This window comes from Python bivittatus, unplaced genomic scaffold (assembly GCF_059951505.1).
Source record: "Python bivittatus isolate LINGU-HERP-01145 unplaced genomic scaffold, Pbiv_v1 ctg000000_np1212, whole genome shotgun sequence".
NCBI classification, from domain to species: Eukaryota; Metazoa; Chordata; class Lepidosauria; order Squamata; family Pythonidae; genus Python; species Python bivittatus.
In genome coordinates this window covers 356,070-371,134 of record NW_028277028.1, presented here as the reverse complement: position 1 = coordinate 371,134, position 15,065 = coordinate 356,070, and the positions used below count along the sequence as shown (strand labels likewise).

The window sequence follows — 15,065 nt, the reverse complement described above, 5'->3', positions numbered from 1 at the left end:
GCCTACAGTTTTCATCCTCTGGATTCAGATCTGATTTCTTCAGAAGCAGCCTGATCACTGTCTCTTTTAAAGAAGCTGGAACTGGTCTCTCTCTCTCTCTCTCTCTCTCAATGAGGCATTTATGATCTGCTAGATCCAACCAGAAGCCCCTTCCTACTAGTTTTTATAAGCCAAAAGACAAGGATCAAGCATACAAGTGGTAGACAAAACACATCCAAGTACCTTGTCCCCTTCCTCAACCCTTAAAAACTGAAACTCATCCAGTAAGACAGGACAAGACATTGCTTTGGACTCTTCCACTTCTGTAGTTGCATTACCTACAGGGACTAAGTTATGGCAAATGCAAGCAACTTTATCATGACTTTCTCACAGCATACAACAGTCACTTTCTTTCAACCAGATTGCAACAGGCTGCTTACCACTGGGAAAAGCTCTGTTAGGCAAGGAGATGGAGAAGAAAAGCTTTGTTAGAAAGAAAGCTTATGAAGTTTGCCTCTGAGCTGGGAATAAAACATGCAGACAGTTGCTTGAAGGAGTGAGAAGACTTTATTTCTGAGAGCCTGATACACAAGGTGATCAGCTGTGGGCCCTCTAGGAATTCTTAGAAAAGATAATTAGCCAGGATTCATCAGTGCTTTCTGATGAAATTGATTAGATCTTTAGAAGGAAATTGACTAGATCTTTAGAAGGGAGTTTTCTAAGGTCAGGCACCCTACTGAGCTAGGATTTCCTGTGTTTGCCTTATCTGGTATTGTCTAATTGGAATGTAGATCCCTTCTGGGAAGAAATCTTTTTTATGATTCAATTGCAGCTTGAAGGAATGTTGGCCCTTCCTGCTAGGTCTTTAGTTAATTTTTCCTGCTAGGTCTTTAGTTAATTTTGGGCTGGGGTGAAGGACTCTTGATTCTTCCTGCTACATTTTTAATCTTTTTAGGTGAGTCCATTCTTTCTATAATTTAATCATATGCCTTGATTTACGATAAACAATGGTAGGGTGAGACAAATGATTTCCTGCTGACATGGGGGGAGAATTTGATTTCCTTCACACAGTTTCTTTGCTGCCCTCACTACTCTCAAGTAGGCCCAGTAATGGTCTTTAAGTTGCATTTGATCACATTCAGCACCAGTTGTCCTTCACTTGCATTCTACCTGTTGCCTCACTTCACAGCCAGCTCAGACTGGTGCTGTCAGCTATAGATGACAACCACAGTTGTTCCAGTATACTGTTTTTGTGGTCTGTCTTTTAATAGCTCCTTCCTGGGAATTGTTTCAGCTCTATTATTTGCCTATTTATCTTGGGTGGACAGTTTAATCTCCTAAATGCCTGGTTTAATTCCATCAGTTGAGCATCTCTATGAAAGGGGTCAGAACAAATGTGATTGTAGCATAGAGTTCGGCTATAGATGATAGATTTGGTGGTGTGTTCGGGATAGAAGCTAGAAGCATGGCAGTCTGTACATTTCCTGTATAGTGTGGTCTTTATGTGTCCGTTCTGCAGCTTTACCATGACAACAAGAAAATTGACTTGTTTTGTAAGTAAGTCAAGGCTGAAATTGATGGTAGCACAGAAGTTGTTGAAATCATGATGAAATTTGATGAGAAATCACAGGTCCAGATAATGAAAATGTCATCAGTGAGCCTCAAGAAAAGGACGGGTTTCAGAGGGTCAGAGTTGAGGAAACATTGTTCTATGGAATGGAAGAAAGGAATTTTTATCTTAAAGCTTGTTGCTGTTTGCATATACAGTATGTGCATTTTGATGCTTTAACTTTTTAAAAGGCATTAAACCATTCAAAAAGTATATGTAAATAGTTATTCAAGCCATGGGCTAAGTGATTAAGGCACTGAACTAGGACTGGGGAGATGTGAGTTCTAGTCTTGCCTTAGGCACAGAACCCAGATGGGTGACTTTGAGCCAGTGGCTGTCTCTTGGCTCTAGGAAGAAGTCAGTGGCAAACCACTTCAGAAAATGGTGCCCAGAAAACTGTACAGACTTGTCCATGTAGTTGCCAGGAATCAAGGCAAAAACAAACAGGATTAAGAGGCTGTATTCACATCACTCATCTAAACATTCAGTTAAAGATATATCAGTTTTTGTGAATTTGTCCTTATTGAGGCAGTTAATTATTCTGTATATTAAACCGTAGGAAGGTTCCCTCGAGGAGGACACTCAGTTTAGCAGCCCAGATCAGCTCTGGTTTGACAGAACCAAACACAGACTCTTTTGAATCTTCTGGGTGTCAGCTGAAATAAAACCCAGAGAGATCTTAGAGTAATTATATGGGCGTCAGCCCTTCGAGGTTGTCCAGATCAGGAAACAAACTCCACAAGAAGACTAAATTTTATTGAGATAGGCTATATTAACAGAATCTTGCAAGTCTGATTGTATTTTTCCTCGCCTCCATCTTATACCCCACTGAGTCAGGGAGGAGCCAGCCTGAGTCTCTTCTTAATGCTACTTCCTTTCCCAGGACTCAAAGAATGCTTCTGCCCTTTTTGCTTTTGTAACAGCTTCTGAATATTTCTCTCAAGGTCACCTCCATGGCTCTCTAAAATGGAACGAGTAGGGCAAGGCATAGCCTCTTTCTCCCTTCCTGTATATGGGTTGTGTACCTATTCCTTTCTGTGATTAGTCTCAGCTGTTCCCAGTGCAACATATCTCACCAGCCCAGTCCACCCTTCATTTGTCTCTGCACCTTCCTTTCCATTCCTCCCTTCAGTTGCTGCTGTGACCACTGATATATTGGCCTGTGCACTTTTTAAAATACTGGGATGGTCTCAGTAGCTTCCAGTGGGGCATATCCCACTAGTCCCTGATCTTTCCAACATCTTCCCTTTTCTCCCTCCCCTGGTTCCCTTCTTCGAGAATTGAATTGAAGTCCACATATCTTAAATTTGCAAGATTGAGAAACATTACTCTAGATCCCGTGAGTGAATCTGATACTTGTGTAAGGATAGAATCCTGCCCAAATTAGAAAAAGCACAAGGTCACAGATGGTCCAGATAGCACTGAGCTATAAAGCACTGAGCCAGAAGGTAAATGGCAGCTGACTAAGCATTCCTGAAATAGGCAGAGATAAGGCAGTGTCAAGACCAGGAAGGGTCCTTAGTGTCAGGTTCGGTCAGCACGAGGCTTCAGGGAAGCACGGGGCTGCAGGGAAGCTCGCAACCAGACCACGCGGAATCCACCGGCGGTAGCTAGCGGGGAAAAGAGGAACCGAAAGCGCCGCTAATTAACGAGCCACCTGCGGCCAGCTAAACAGGAAAACCACAGCGGAAGCTTTTAACTAGGAACTGATAACGGCGCGAGCATGCAAGGAACGGGGCCGCAGGGCAGCGAAACAAGATCGCAACGCAGCACAGAACCCGCGGGTCTGCACGTAGCAGGGAGGGACCAACCCAGCCGGAGGGGGACTGGCAATCAAGGACAATGGACTCTGACCGATCCTGCCATCATGAACGATCAGGGGGGACATTGGGGGGCCTAATAGCCCACAGCCGCAACGCGATCACGAGGCGGGAAAAAGCGCGGGAAGGGGGGAATATAACAAGTGATGCAATTGTACCAAGCCAGTCCTGGCTTTGCTTGTGACTACTACGTTACGCATGAGTAAACCTTCTTTGTGAACCACACGTGTCACGAGAGTTTCTCTGTCGAACGGGGCAAATCTTACACTTAGTGGGGAATGAAGGAACAGCAGCTGCCTTTTGAAGAGGCTTGTCATGAACTTGGTATGGGAGGCCAGCAGGCAAGGTCTAGGAAGAAGTCCTAAAGCTGTACTTAGTGCAGTGGGTAAGGACACTGAAAAGGCTCTGTGGCAGACCTGTATGGCCTGCCAAGAGGCCCCTGCAGGAGAATCATACTGAAGACTTGACAGTGGTAGTTGACACCCTCCCGCCATGAGGTCCAACAACAGGCAGTGGCTTCCATCTGCTGAACAAACTGAGATTGGCTGGGGTGACTTCCTGGGAGAAGGTGGATGTGAAGTAGTAAGCCCTAATGAAAAGAAATCCCAAAGTAAAGCCCACAAGGCCTGTAAGTTCTGTTAGCTTCATTAGGCTTTTAGCCAACTCACAGGAAAACCCTAGTGATTCAGTGGGGGAGTACAGCAACCAGAGAAGTAGGGAAAGACAGCATAGATCTAGACCTTGGGCAGCTTAGGGAGGGAATTATACTACCAACCTGGAGCCAATGTGCCAATAAAATGCCCAAGTCCTGGGACTTGTCACCCCACTACCTGAGCTTGTTACAGTCGTGACAGTTCCTCCAATTATTTTAAGCCAGATATCACCAAGTTCATTTATTTGCATTTATGAATACATCTGGATAAAAATATAATATATATAGCCTTTCTCCTCCACCTTTCTATTGTTTCTGTTCATTTTTGACAAATTATATCCTTCAATTGCTATGCTCCAGTAATGGGACTCAACCCAGCATGTAAAGATTGGAGATAAACTAGCCCCGTCCACTAGGAATAGGAATAGGAATCCACTATTATAACTCTATCTTCAACCTGTTTATACCTGTTAAATCATATTTGCCCTTCCACACTAAAAAAAAAAATTCCTATTAAGCATTACCATATAGACAATGAAGACTTTGTGTAAAAAATGTTCTTTCCAGTTTTTCACTGAAGGCCCAATTTCCTTCTCCCATTTCCTTTCAAATTGCACTGTTGTTATCTAATGTCATTATTTCAGGTTTTTTTCTCCAACCTAAGTTGGATTCAGTTTAAAGCCTTTCTGATCAAGCTGAACATGCTTCAGTCAAGCACATTACTTTTCTACTTAAGGTACAGCCCAACTTACGCCAGCAGTGTATCACTTAGGTAACTGAGACTATGGTCTCAGAAACCATTTTTCCCACTGACACTATTTCCATAGTAAGTCATTCATTTGGAAGACTTTTTTCCTCTCTAGTTTTCTTCCAGAGTATGGATGAGAAGACTAACTGGGTTCCCCAGTTTTTCAGCTTCTTTTCTAGATAAGTTTGTAACTGCTTTTGGAAGTATTTCTGTTCCAATCTTCTGATTTTTTTTCAAGCATATTTATATACTTGCACATGCTACAAAAATATGTACTTAGGTAAGAACTCTGTTCACTTTTGTTTCTTAAGGTACCATCACTACTTTCTTGTTCTTTTCTCAGTCTAGCTCAGAACACACTGTTTAGAGGGAGAATTTCCAGGAACCCCCACCAAACTCTATTGACAGCCTTCCTGTTGGATGTATTGTCAAAGGCTTCCTGTTTGTTCTCCCAGTTCATACATTGAGGGAGCTCACTCTCTAGAAGATGGCTGTTATGTTCCTCCTATACACGCTGCTTAGTTAGCAGGGAGCAGTCACTCACACATGGGGGATCAGCAACTCTGAAGATAACCTGTAGCAATTAGTATCTTTTCAGGAGCTCCATTCACAGCTGAGTACATAGTCTCTTAAAACATATAGTTTCTCATGTTGCTTTCCTCTCTTCCTTGTCTTTCCTGTTGAACACCTTTTACCAGTTCCTCTTGGTTCTTCATATTTGCTTATGCTATGGAATCAGGAGCTATTTTTTCTCTATCTCATTCTTCATCTCTAATGATTTTTTTCTCTTTTTCATAGTCATTCATCAAGATTAAAACTGGACCTTTTTAAAAACCATAATTATAAAAAAATTAATTAGTATGAATTATGAGTAGAATTAGGGCATACGTACAAGGATTTGCCAGATGCATTAATTGAAAATGAAAACATCACTCCCCAATGGGTTATTAATGGTTTTATATGAACAAGTGTTGAAGTCAACCTGTAATCTAATTCCATGAAGGAGTACCATAAATATATTACAAATGTTGGTCTAAGAATCACGCTTCCAAATAATATGCAAGCTAGTAGTTCAGTTATCTTTATTTGGTAATGATTTTTTATCTGTTCTTTTCATAGGGATGAATTCTATCTCTGTATCCTTAGAAGAAAACAGTGGAACTTTAACTGAAATCTGTCAAAGCAAAGTATGTTCTCACAGGTGGGTAGAATAGGTATATGAAATGAAAGCTTATATAGTAAAAAAACATTGTATAATGGAAAGGAGACCAGTGAATACCTTTGGATGCAACACTAGTGCAATTATTTCACTATAATTTCACACTAATCTCAGCTACATGTATGAGCTGTAGGTTCATACATTCTTCATACATATACATCCCTGTATATGTATGCAAACATGTGCAAACAGTGGCAATAGTGGGATAGAGTATTTTGTTATGGAGAACAGCAATTTGAACACAAAAGTGAAGCCTGAATGAATGAGTAGTAAGGGTTTTCTTTTCACTTGGGAAGTCCTTTGAACCAATTAATTTGTAGATTTTTAGGTAGGTTAATTTTTAGGCAGGTTTATTAGGTTTAGGTATGTTTTTTAGGTTTATTTGTATCAGATATTCATTGCTTCAAAGTCAGAACTGTAAGGATCTTTTCCTCTTTTACTCTCAAAAAAAGGGGGGGGACAAAAGAACACCAACAGATCTTTAATCAGTTTTTTTATTTCATTATCTCTAACTTTCAAACAATGGACAGTTATGGTAAAGCTAAGACAGAAAAGAAGGTGCATGCTGCTAAGAGGAGGCAAAATTATGTAGAACACCTACAAGAGAGACAAGGATATTAGTATGTTGACTCTGAGGAAAAGTGCCAAAAAGGCCTAGCAGAAATTGCCTGAGGGCATGGAAACTAGCAAATGAGATGCAGAATACTAAGATGCAGATTGAACTAAGAAAACAAGAATTAAAGGAAAATTGCACCACTTGTAAGGCTGTAGAGAGTAAGGAAGATGAGGGGTAAAAAAAAATTTAAATCCACAGCAGACAGATAATAGACAAAGGGTAAAAAATATTTTAAGTCCAAAGTAGACAGGTAATATTTGGAAGCGGCTCAGATAGACACCTCCATAATTCATTGAACTATAAGGAGGAGGAACAACATAATCGGACTTGCAAGATTCTGTTATTATATTCAATCTCAATAAAACTAGTTTTAGCCTTCCTGTGGAGTTTATTTCTTGGTCTGATCTACCTAGTGAGGCTAATAGGGCAGAGGAAAAAAATAATGATTGAGAGGCTGAATTCAAGCTGGCCCTAGAAGAGAAAAAGATGACATATCAGGCAGAAATGGCATAGTCAGAGAAGCGGATTGCTTGACTGCTGACCCCTCCCAAGACCAGTGCCCAGTAATGAAGCACAAATTCCCTGAGTAAAAAGAGAGAGAAGACCAGGCTTGGGCTTACCCCTGAAAATGCCCAGAAGTTCACAACATCAGTAAGAAATTCAGCAATATCTACTCAACATTTATCCATCAGATAAAGAAAGCCAAAGAGATTTGGTTGCAAAGTGTGGGGGCACAGACACACAATTAGAGATCACCAATATGTTCCTTGAACAGTTCTTCCAGTCTTTACCTGAGCATCTTCAAGAGCAGGAATCAGGGTCTCAAGACTAAAGACTCTCACAGAGATGGAAGAGTTGATGGAGAACCTGCAGAGGGAAGTACATTTCAGACAATGCCTGGTTTGTGGGTGTGCAACTTCACAAAAGCCTTCAGAAGAGCTTCACACAGCCAAGCCTAAGCTGAGAGTAAATACATGCCTGAATCTGGAAATAGCTCCAGCCGCAGCTGAAGTAGCAGGGAGTGAAAAAAATTCTTCCTGACCTTCCAGCAACACTTCTCCCTGACCTTGAGAAAAGAACTCTGGGAAGAGCAACTCCGCTGGAATTGTGTCAGAACCATCCCCTTCCCTAGAACTAGCTCCAGAAGCTGCAGCTGACTAGTGAGAGAGCCAGGACAGTGTTGGGATGGAGACCTTCTGGGAGGCACAGGAGGGTATCACAAGTCTAGCTGCAATCTAGTGCAATCTAGTTCGCAACCACCTCAATAATCATGTGGAGAGGGGCGGAACCAGAGACTAACCAAAAGCTTCTACTGGGATTAATGTAACATGTTACATGGATATGATGCAAGCAGTAACTCTGGGTATTACTGTGATACAAGCAGTATATTTTAACATTGGTAGATTATGCAACCCAATGGTCAGAAGCAGTGGCCTTGAGCCAGGCCTTAATGGATATGTTCATTAGAATAGAGTGGCCATTGAGATTCCTCCAGATAGTGGCACAAACCTCAGGTCAGAAATGATTGCAAACCTATGGGCTGCATCTGATGCTGGTTGAGCATCTGATGTTCACAAAATCTGATGACACAAAGCAACCACCTTGGAGACCAGTATCAAGATTCTGGAGGATCTTGACAAGCTGGAACCATAAGAAACCCAGAGGATTAATTTCAACAGGGAGAAATGCAAAATCCTAAGTTTGGGTAGGAAAAATAATCAGAGAATATAGAGCTCTACGTGTGAAAAAGATCTGATAGTTCTGATACATCATAAACTGAACATGAGCCAGCAGTATGATGCAGCTGCCAAAAAAAAGGGGGGGAATGGAATCCTAGGTAGCACCAGCACAAATTTAGTGTCACCATCTAGGGAAGTCATTATTCTTTTCTATTCTGCATTCGTCAGACTAGACTAGTCTGGAGAGAAACCAAGATGATAGAAGAAAAAACTTAAGAAGATTTCTTTTTAAGTATCTGAGGGGCTGGTGTGTAACAGATAGGGCAGATCTATTGAAAGTTATTCCAGAACATAGGATAAACAAATATAAGGATGCAGATTTCAATTGGACGTCAGGAAAAAAATCCTGATTGGTAAGAGCTGTTCAACAGACTGTAAGAGGTGATGGACATCTTTGCAAGAGGCTGGACAGACATCTGTCAGAAATGCTACAGTAGTATTTTCCTTCCCTGTGTAAGGGATTGGATTACCTGATCTCCAAGATCCTTTCCAATATTTCCATTATATGATTCTGTTATAAATTTATCCAAGCAGTTCTGATTCAAACAGGAGCAGTGAGGCCAACATCCAAAGTAAAAAGTTATCAAAGACAAAATCCCATTGCAGCATTCCAGAAAAAAGCTTGCATTTTGTAAGCCTTGCAGAGTGGGCGGCTACAATAAATTTAAATAATAAGTGTTTTTCTGTTTTTACACTTTAAAGAAGCTGCATGACTATTTGTGGGGGCATAATAAAACTTACATGAAGAAAATAGGCTGGTCATTTTCTTATTGTTCTGGAATTCCAACCACACAAAAATTGGATTGGCAACAAAAAGATTTGAAAGGGTTTTTTATTTTTAAAGAATCTTATTAGAGGTCAATAAATCAGTTATAAAAGTTTCAATAGATTTCCTGAAAACTTCCAGCTGAGATTCTCTGTTCTCAACCACATTGAATGCAGTACTTACAATATTAATAATAGCTTTAATAATTTTTATATACTCTCACATTTTCAAAAGGGCAGGCATAACTTCTCAGAGGCTGTCACAGCTGTCTCCTTAGGGATATCAGGATAATAAAATTGCAGGAAATACATGGAATATAGCACCATTTTGATGAAAATTTCCTCTCAGTTTCTAAAACAACCCTAACCTCTGAATCATTTTTATACTCTAAATTTTCTTCCCTTCCTAGGCAGGATCCCTTTGATTATAATCTATTTTTATTTCTGTATAGATCAAAAAATCATTCTCAGAAAAAGCAATTTGACCCAAAAAAGTCACATCTGAGATAGCAAAATCCAGACGTCGTTCTTACAGGCTTTGCTGTGGGAAGCATCTTATTTTCTTCTCTACTTGGGGCATATACCTTGAAAAGAATAAGTGACATGTTCAATTTCTTTCCCCCTTTCCTGTAGGAAAGGTTTAGAATAGAATATTTGAGGGGCTAGTGAATGAGAGGTTTTCTTTGGACTCTACAATAAGTCTACTAACTGATGTGCCAAATTCTTCCCTTTAACATCTACCTAGAAATGATGGGAATAATAGAGACAAAGACAAAAAGACAAAAATTTGAGAAGCAAGCTTCTAAAAACTATTAAGACCATCAATTTTCTTAAAAAAGATATATACCAGAAGGGCAAAATCATCTAAGGTTGGATTATTGTGAGCATTGGAGAGCCAGTTTGGTGTAGTGGTTAGGATACCAGGCTAGAAAGCAGGAGACTGTGAGTTCTAGTCCCACCTTGGCATGAAGTCAGCTGAGTGACTTTTGGCCAGTCACTCTCTTTCAGCCCTAGGAAGGAGGCAATGGCAAACCACTTCTGAAATCTTGCCAAGAAAACTGCAGGAACTAGTCCAGGAGTCAACACTGATTCAAAGACACAAAGAGAGAGAGAGGAGAAGAGGACTACAAATCTGCTGAATGAGTTTTTTGCATCTGTTAATACAATACAGAATACAGCTATAACAGCTACAACAAAATTCTGAATAGCAGTAAATAGATATTAATTACATACCAACCTACATTAGTTTTCTAACCAAAATAGACTTTTGAATCTCATACTTCTTTCACTTTTGTTCCTTAAAGAGTACAGACATATGATTGTGGACAGAGACTAGCTGATTGGTTTACTGAGTTTCTCAGTCGGCAGTGCCGTCTGATTAGACAAAGTTCAGACATCAGAAGAAATGCTTCTAAGAAGAATAAAAAAGGTAAATATTTTGCATCTTTGTTAGAGAATGAATAATCTAGTGTTGTAAATATTAAAGACGTAAGGGTTATATAATGTGTTATAAAAAAAAAACCAGTCACCATAATAATATAGGAACTTATTTTTAGGATGTTTTTAAAAACATTAAATTAAAATGCCCTTAGATGCATGTGTTGTCCCAGTGTTAGTGTACACCATAGTACATGAGCAAAATTATTCCAATTAATTAAGTGTTTTAATGGCTGTCCAGCTTGCAAATTGTGACTCAATTGCTGATATATTGGTATTATGTGCAAATGGAACTGATGCAGAGATGCCTTAAATAGATACCTTCAAATAGAGAATATTTAAGCAGAAGCAATAGCTGTGTCCATCTTTCACTATATCTGTTCAGTTATTAGGGGCTTTGGGCTGTCAGATTCAGCCAGCACAGCACAGCAAATGCCACTGCTCAGTTTCACCTAGTCAATTTCACTGCCCCAGACGCAAGCAGCGGAAAAGGGGAAGTCAGCCAAACCATGAGTTAATTGCCTACAGGTGGCGGCGGTTAACTCCGGCAGAGAACGGATACTTTGTATCACTGCCGGCTTCCCTCAAGCACCTCAGACAAAGAGAACCGCAGCAGCTGGGAAGCATAGCGATCAGCGCACAATTAAGAACTCCTGGCTTTACCTGCAGAAGGAAAGCCTAACAAACACAACAATCACACAAACAATAGACAGCAATCAAGAGGACAAAAGAACCGGACTGAATCTGCCATTTGTGTGAGGGGGGATTGCTGTGGTATCAGTAACTAGGCAACGAGGGAAAGCGTAGGAACAGGGCATCTATAAAACACCATGTGAGCTATGCCAAGCCAACCCTACAGGCTTTGTCTGTATCTACCTATGTTACACTCTAGTAAACTTCTTTTGCTGAACCTGCGTGTCACGAGAGTTTCATTGGAGCTGAACGAGGTAAACCTTACATGGGCTAGATGCTGGATTTTTAATTTTTTGTTCACTATTTCTGTTGTTATCGCCTTACACTGTCTGTATTTCAGGAGAGACCTCTGATGTAATTGCCTCACTCTCCTTAGTAAATGAAGCACAGTATCTCCTGATAAATAAAACAAGTATTTTACAACTGAGAGATCAGATTACTGCAAGGTAAGTGCTTTGTTTTCTGAAAAAGCAAATTTCCTTGCATCATGCATTTTTATCTTTTTTTTTATAACCAACATATTTCAGTCTAATAGACTTAATTCGACCTTACAAGAGAGTCTGCAGGATCTGACATTTTCATCAACATAACAAAAGCAGCTTGCATCCCAATGATGCCCCTTTCATACACACATGCCACACTTCAACTCACATACAAAAAGGGAAGAAGTGAAAAAGAAAAAGAGGTCCAACCCACCGCCCCTGCTCTGTGGGGTACCACAGGGCTTGGTGCTCTCTCCGTTCCTTTTTAATATCTACATGAAGCTGCTGGGTGAGATCATCTGTCACCAGGGGATGAGGTGTCATCAGTATGCTGATGATACTTAATTGTACATCGCCATCCCAGGTGAATTAAGTGATGCTGTGGATGTTCTTTTACAGTGCCTGGAGGCTATAGGGGTCTGGATGGGGAATAACAGGCTTCAACTGAATCCTGGCAAGATGGAGTGGTTGTGTGTTCGGGGCTCTTCCGTACCATCTTTGGTTTTGGATGGGGTAGCACTGCCCCAGACAGATCTGGTGTACAATCTGGTGTGCTCAAGGAGCAGGTGGCAGCCGTGGCTAGGAGGGCCTTTGCTTAACTTCATGTTGTGTGCCAATTGCACCCTTTCCTGGATTGGGAGGCCCTTCTCTCATGCCCTGGTCACCTCCCGTATGGACTATCGCAACATGCTCTACATGGGGCTACCCTTGAAGAGTATTTTGAAGCTACAGTTGGTGCAGAACGCAGTGATACAGGCAGTGATGGGCGCCTCTAGGACTGCACAAGTAACATCTCTGCTGCGTGAGCTGCATTGCATGTTGGTCTCCTTCCAGGTCCAATTCAAGGTGTTGGTTATGACCTTTAAAGCCCTTAATGGCATGGGTCCAGGTTACCTGAGGAACTGTCTCGTCTCCATTACATCGACCCATCTCACCCGGTTCGCCACAAAGGGTATGTTACAGACCCCATTGCCTAGAGAGTTCTAACTGGTGGGGTCCAGGAGGAGAGCCTTTTCTGCCATTGTTCCCACCCTCTAGAATATCTTGCCCCCTGAGGTGAGATTGGCCCCCACTCTGCTGGCCTTCCGAAAGGGCGTTAAGACCTGGCTCTGCCAACCTGCACCCAATGGGGATTGACAGCACTGGGGGTGACTGGTAGCCTGAGGATGTTCTCTCTGCTTTTTAGTTTGCATTATAGTTTTTAACTTAATTTTAACCCTTTGTAATTTTTAACATACATATATATAAATTTTCCCCTCTCACCCCTGTGGGTGGTATGTGTCTTCCTCAATCTCAGGTCCTCTACCAGAGGCCTGGGAGTTTGAGGGTTCTGTGCAGTATCTTAGCTGTTTGTAGCACTGCACTCTTCTGGACAGAGAGCTCTGATGTTGGGATCTGGGATCTGTTGGAGCCACTCTCTCAGCTTAGGAGTCACAGCCCTGAGTGCTTCTACCACCACTGGGACCACTTTGGCCTTTACTTTCCACATCCTCTCTAGTTCTTCCTTCAGGCCCTGGTACTTCTCCAGCTTCTCATGCTCCTTCTTCCTGATGTTGCTGTCACTTGGCACTGATACATCTATTACCACTGCTGTCTTCTGGTCCTTATCTACTACTACAGTGTCTGACTGATTGGCCAGTACCTGCCTGTCCATGTGGATCTTAGCCCTGTTATTTATTGGCCAGTACCTGCCTGTCCCTGTTACCTTAGCCCAGTACCTGCCTATCCATAGGATCTTAGCCCTATTATTTTCCACAGCCTTCTGTGGAATCTCCCATCTGAACTGAGGAGGGTCTGCACCTTGGGTCCAGCCTAATGCGGTAGACCCCTGCTTCTATGGATCTGGTGCTTAGTGCCTGTTCTTGTGCTACTATGATCAGTGCCTCAGTGTTGTCTTTTAGTCCTGCCTTTTCCAGCCACTGGTAGGATTTCCCAATGTCAGTTATCTGTTGATGGTACATCCCATGCAAGGTCTTGTCTTGCCATGGCACTTCTTCTGCTTGAACTTCCTCCTATGTTTGCTGCCGCCTCAGGCATTCTCTTAGTAACTCATCTTTGGGTGCCATCTTACTGATGTACTCATGGATGCTCTGGGTTCCATACAGGACAGTGGCTTCTTTCCAGCTGGTGTATAATCTCTGGGTGCTGGACTTGGGGTGGAAACCTCCGTACATTGTGAGGAGCTTCTGGATCTTCACATCAGCAGACTCCATGTCCTCCTTTGGCCAGCTCACTGTACTGGCAGGGTATCTGATGACTGGTAGGGCATACATGTTGATGGCATGGATCTTGTTCTTCCCATCAAGCTGACTCTTCAGGACCTGTCTTATCCTTTGGTGGTACTTGGATGTTGCTGTCTTCCTTGCTTCTTCATCTTGGTTCCCATGTGACTGTGGGATACTGTGATGGAATGCAATGGAGCAGCAGCTTCTCAGGAAGGAGGGAGCCCATTCCAGGAAAGGGGGGAAGACAAGAGACAGCACAGTCCTGAGCAGGAACGTGGGAAGAGGAAGAGATTTAGGATAGCCACTGCCTAGAATCTCCAAGGGTATATCCACTAAGTTATAGTACAGATTTAGTCTGGCAAGAAGTCTCTGTGGTGTAAGCAATAAAGGAACTGAATTTAGATGGACTGTTTCCCTGTTGTTCTTGAGCTGGGTCTGACATCAATCTTGCCAGACTCCTTACTCCCAAGAAGGGGGAAGAAAATTTGAGCATGGCCACAAATCCTCAAGGAGCACCGATAACTCCACAGCAGACTACTGCAGCACCTGCAGCCTTACTGCAGCACCAGCAGCAAGTGGATCCATAGGTCAATAATTTACAAACCACAATGATGCAGCTGTTGCAACAGTTTGGTCAAAATGTCCAGCAGCCCACAGCCGGACTGGTGGCAGGGGCACAACTAGTGCTTTTGTGCTCTCATGGCAGCTTACCAGAGAAATACGGAGAGGATGTAAACCGATTAAGAACCTTCCTTACTCAGTGCAAGATATTCATGGACAACAGACCCGCAGAGTTCCCAACTGACTGCACCAAGGTGACCTTTATATTAGCTTGTTGAAGGGGTCAGCAGCGAAATGGGCTATACCCATGATAGAAGGCAGTGACCCAATGCTGAACAACTATCAAAATTTCCTCAGGAGATTTAGAGGCCATTTTGGGGATCCCATCAAGAGGGTCATGGCCAATTGGGAGATTCAGAAACTCAAACAGGGCAACAGGAGAGTAAGATTATACATTGCAGATTTTAAACTATTCACCAGAGATGTTGGATGGAATGAGGTGGCCCTTATTGACCAGTTT

General features: G+C 42.1%; 1 protein-coding gene across 3 annotated transcripts in view; it reads left to right on the top strand.

Annotated features, from left to right (window-relative positions):
- MOCOS (molybdenum cofactor sulfurase) overlaps window positions 1-15,065 on the top strand; it is a 113,306-nt gene that overhangs the window by 82,188 nt on the left and 16,053 nt on the right. For all 3 annotated transcript variants that reach the window (XM_088142419.1, XM_088142829.1, XM_088143269.1), the window contains 3 exons: window positions 5,928-6,009; window positions 10,452-10,576; window positions 11,618-11,723. In XM_088142419.1, coding sequence (XP_087998545.1) covers window positions 5,928-6,009; window positions 10,452-10,576; window positions 11,618-11,723 — 313 coding nt within the window. The remainder of the gene's footprint in view (window positions 1-5,927; window positions 6,010-10,451; window positions 10,577-11,617; window positions 11,724-15,065) is intronic.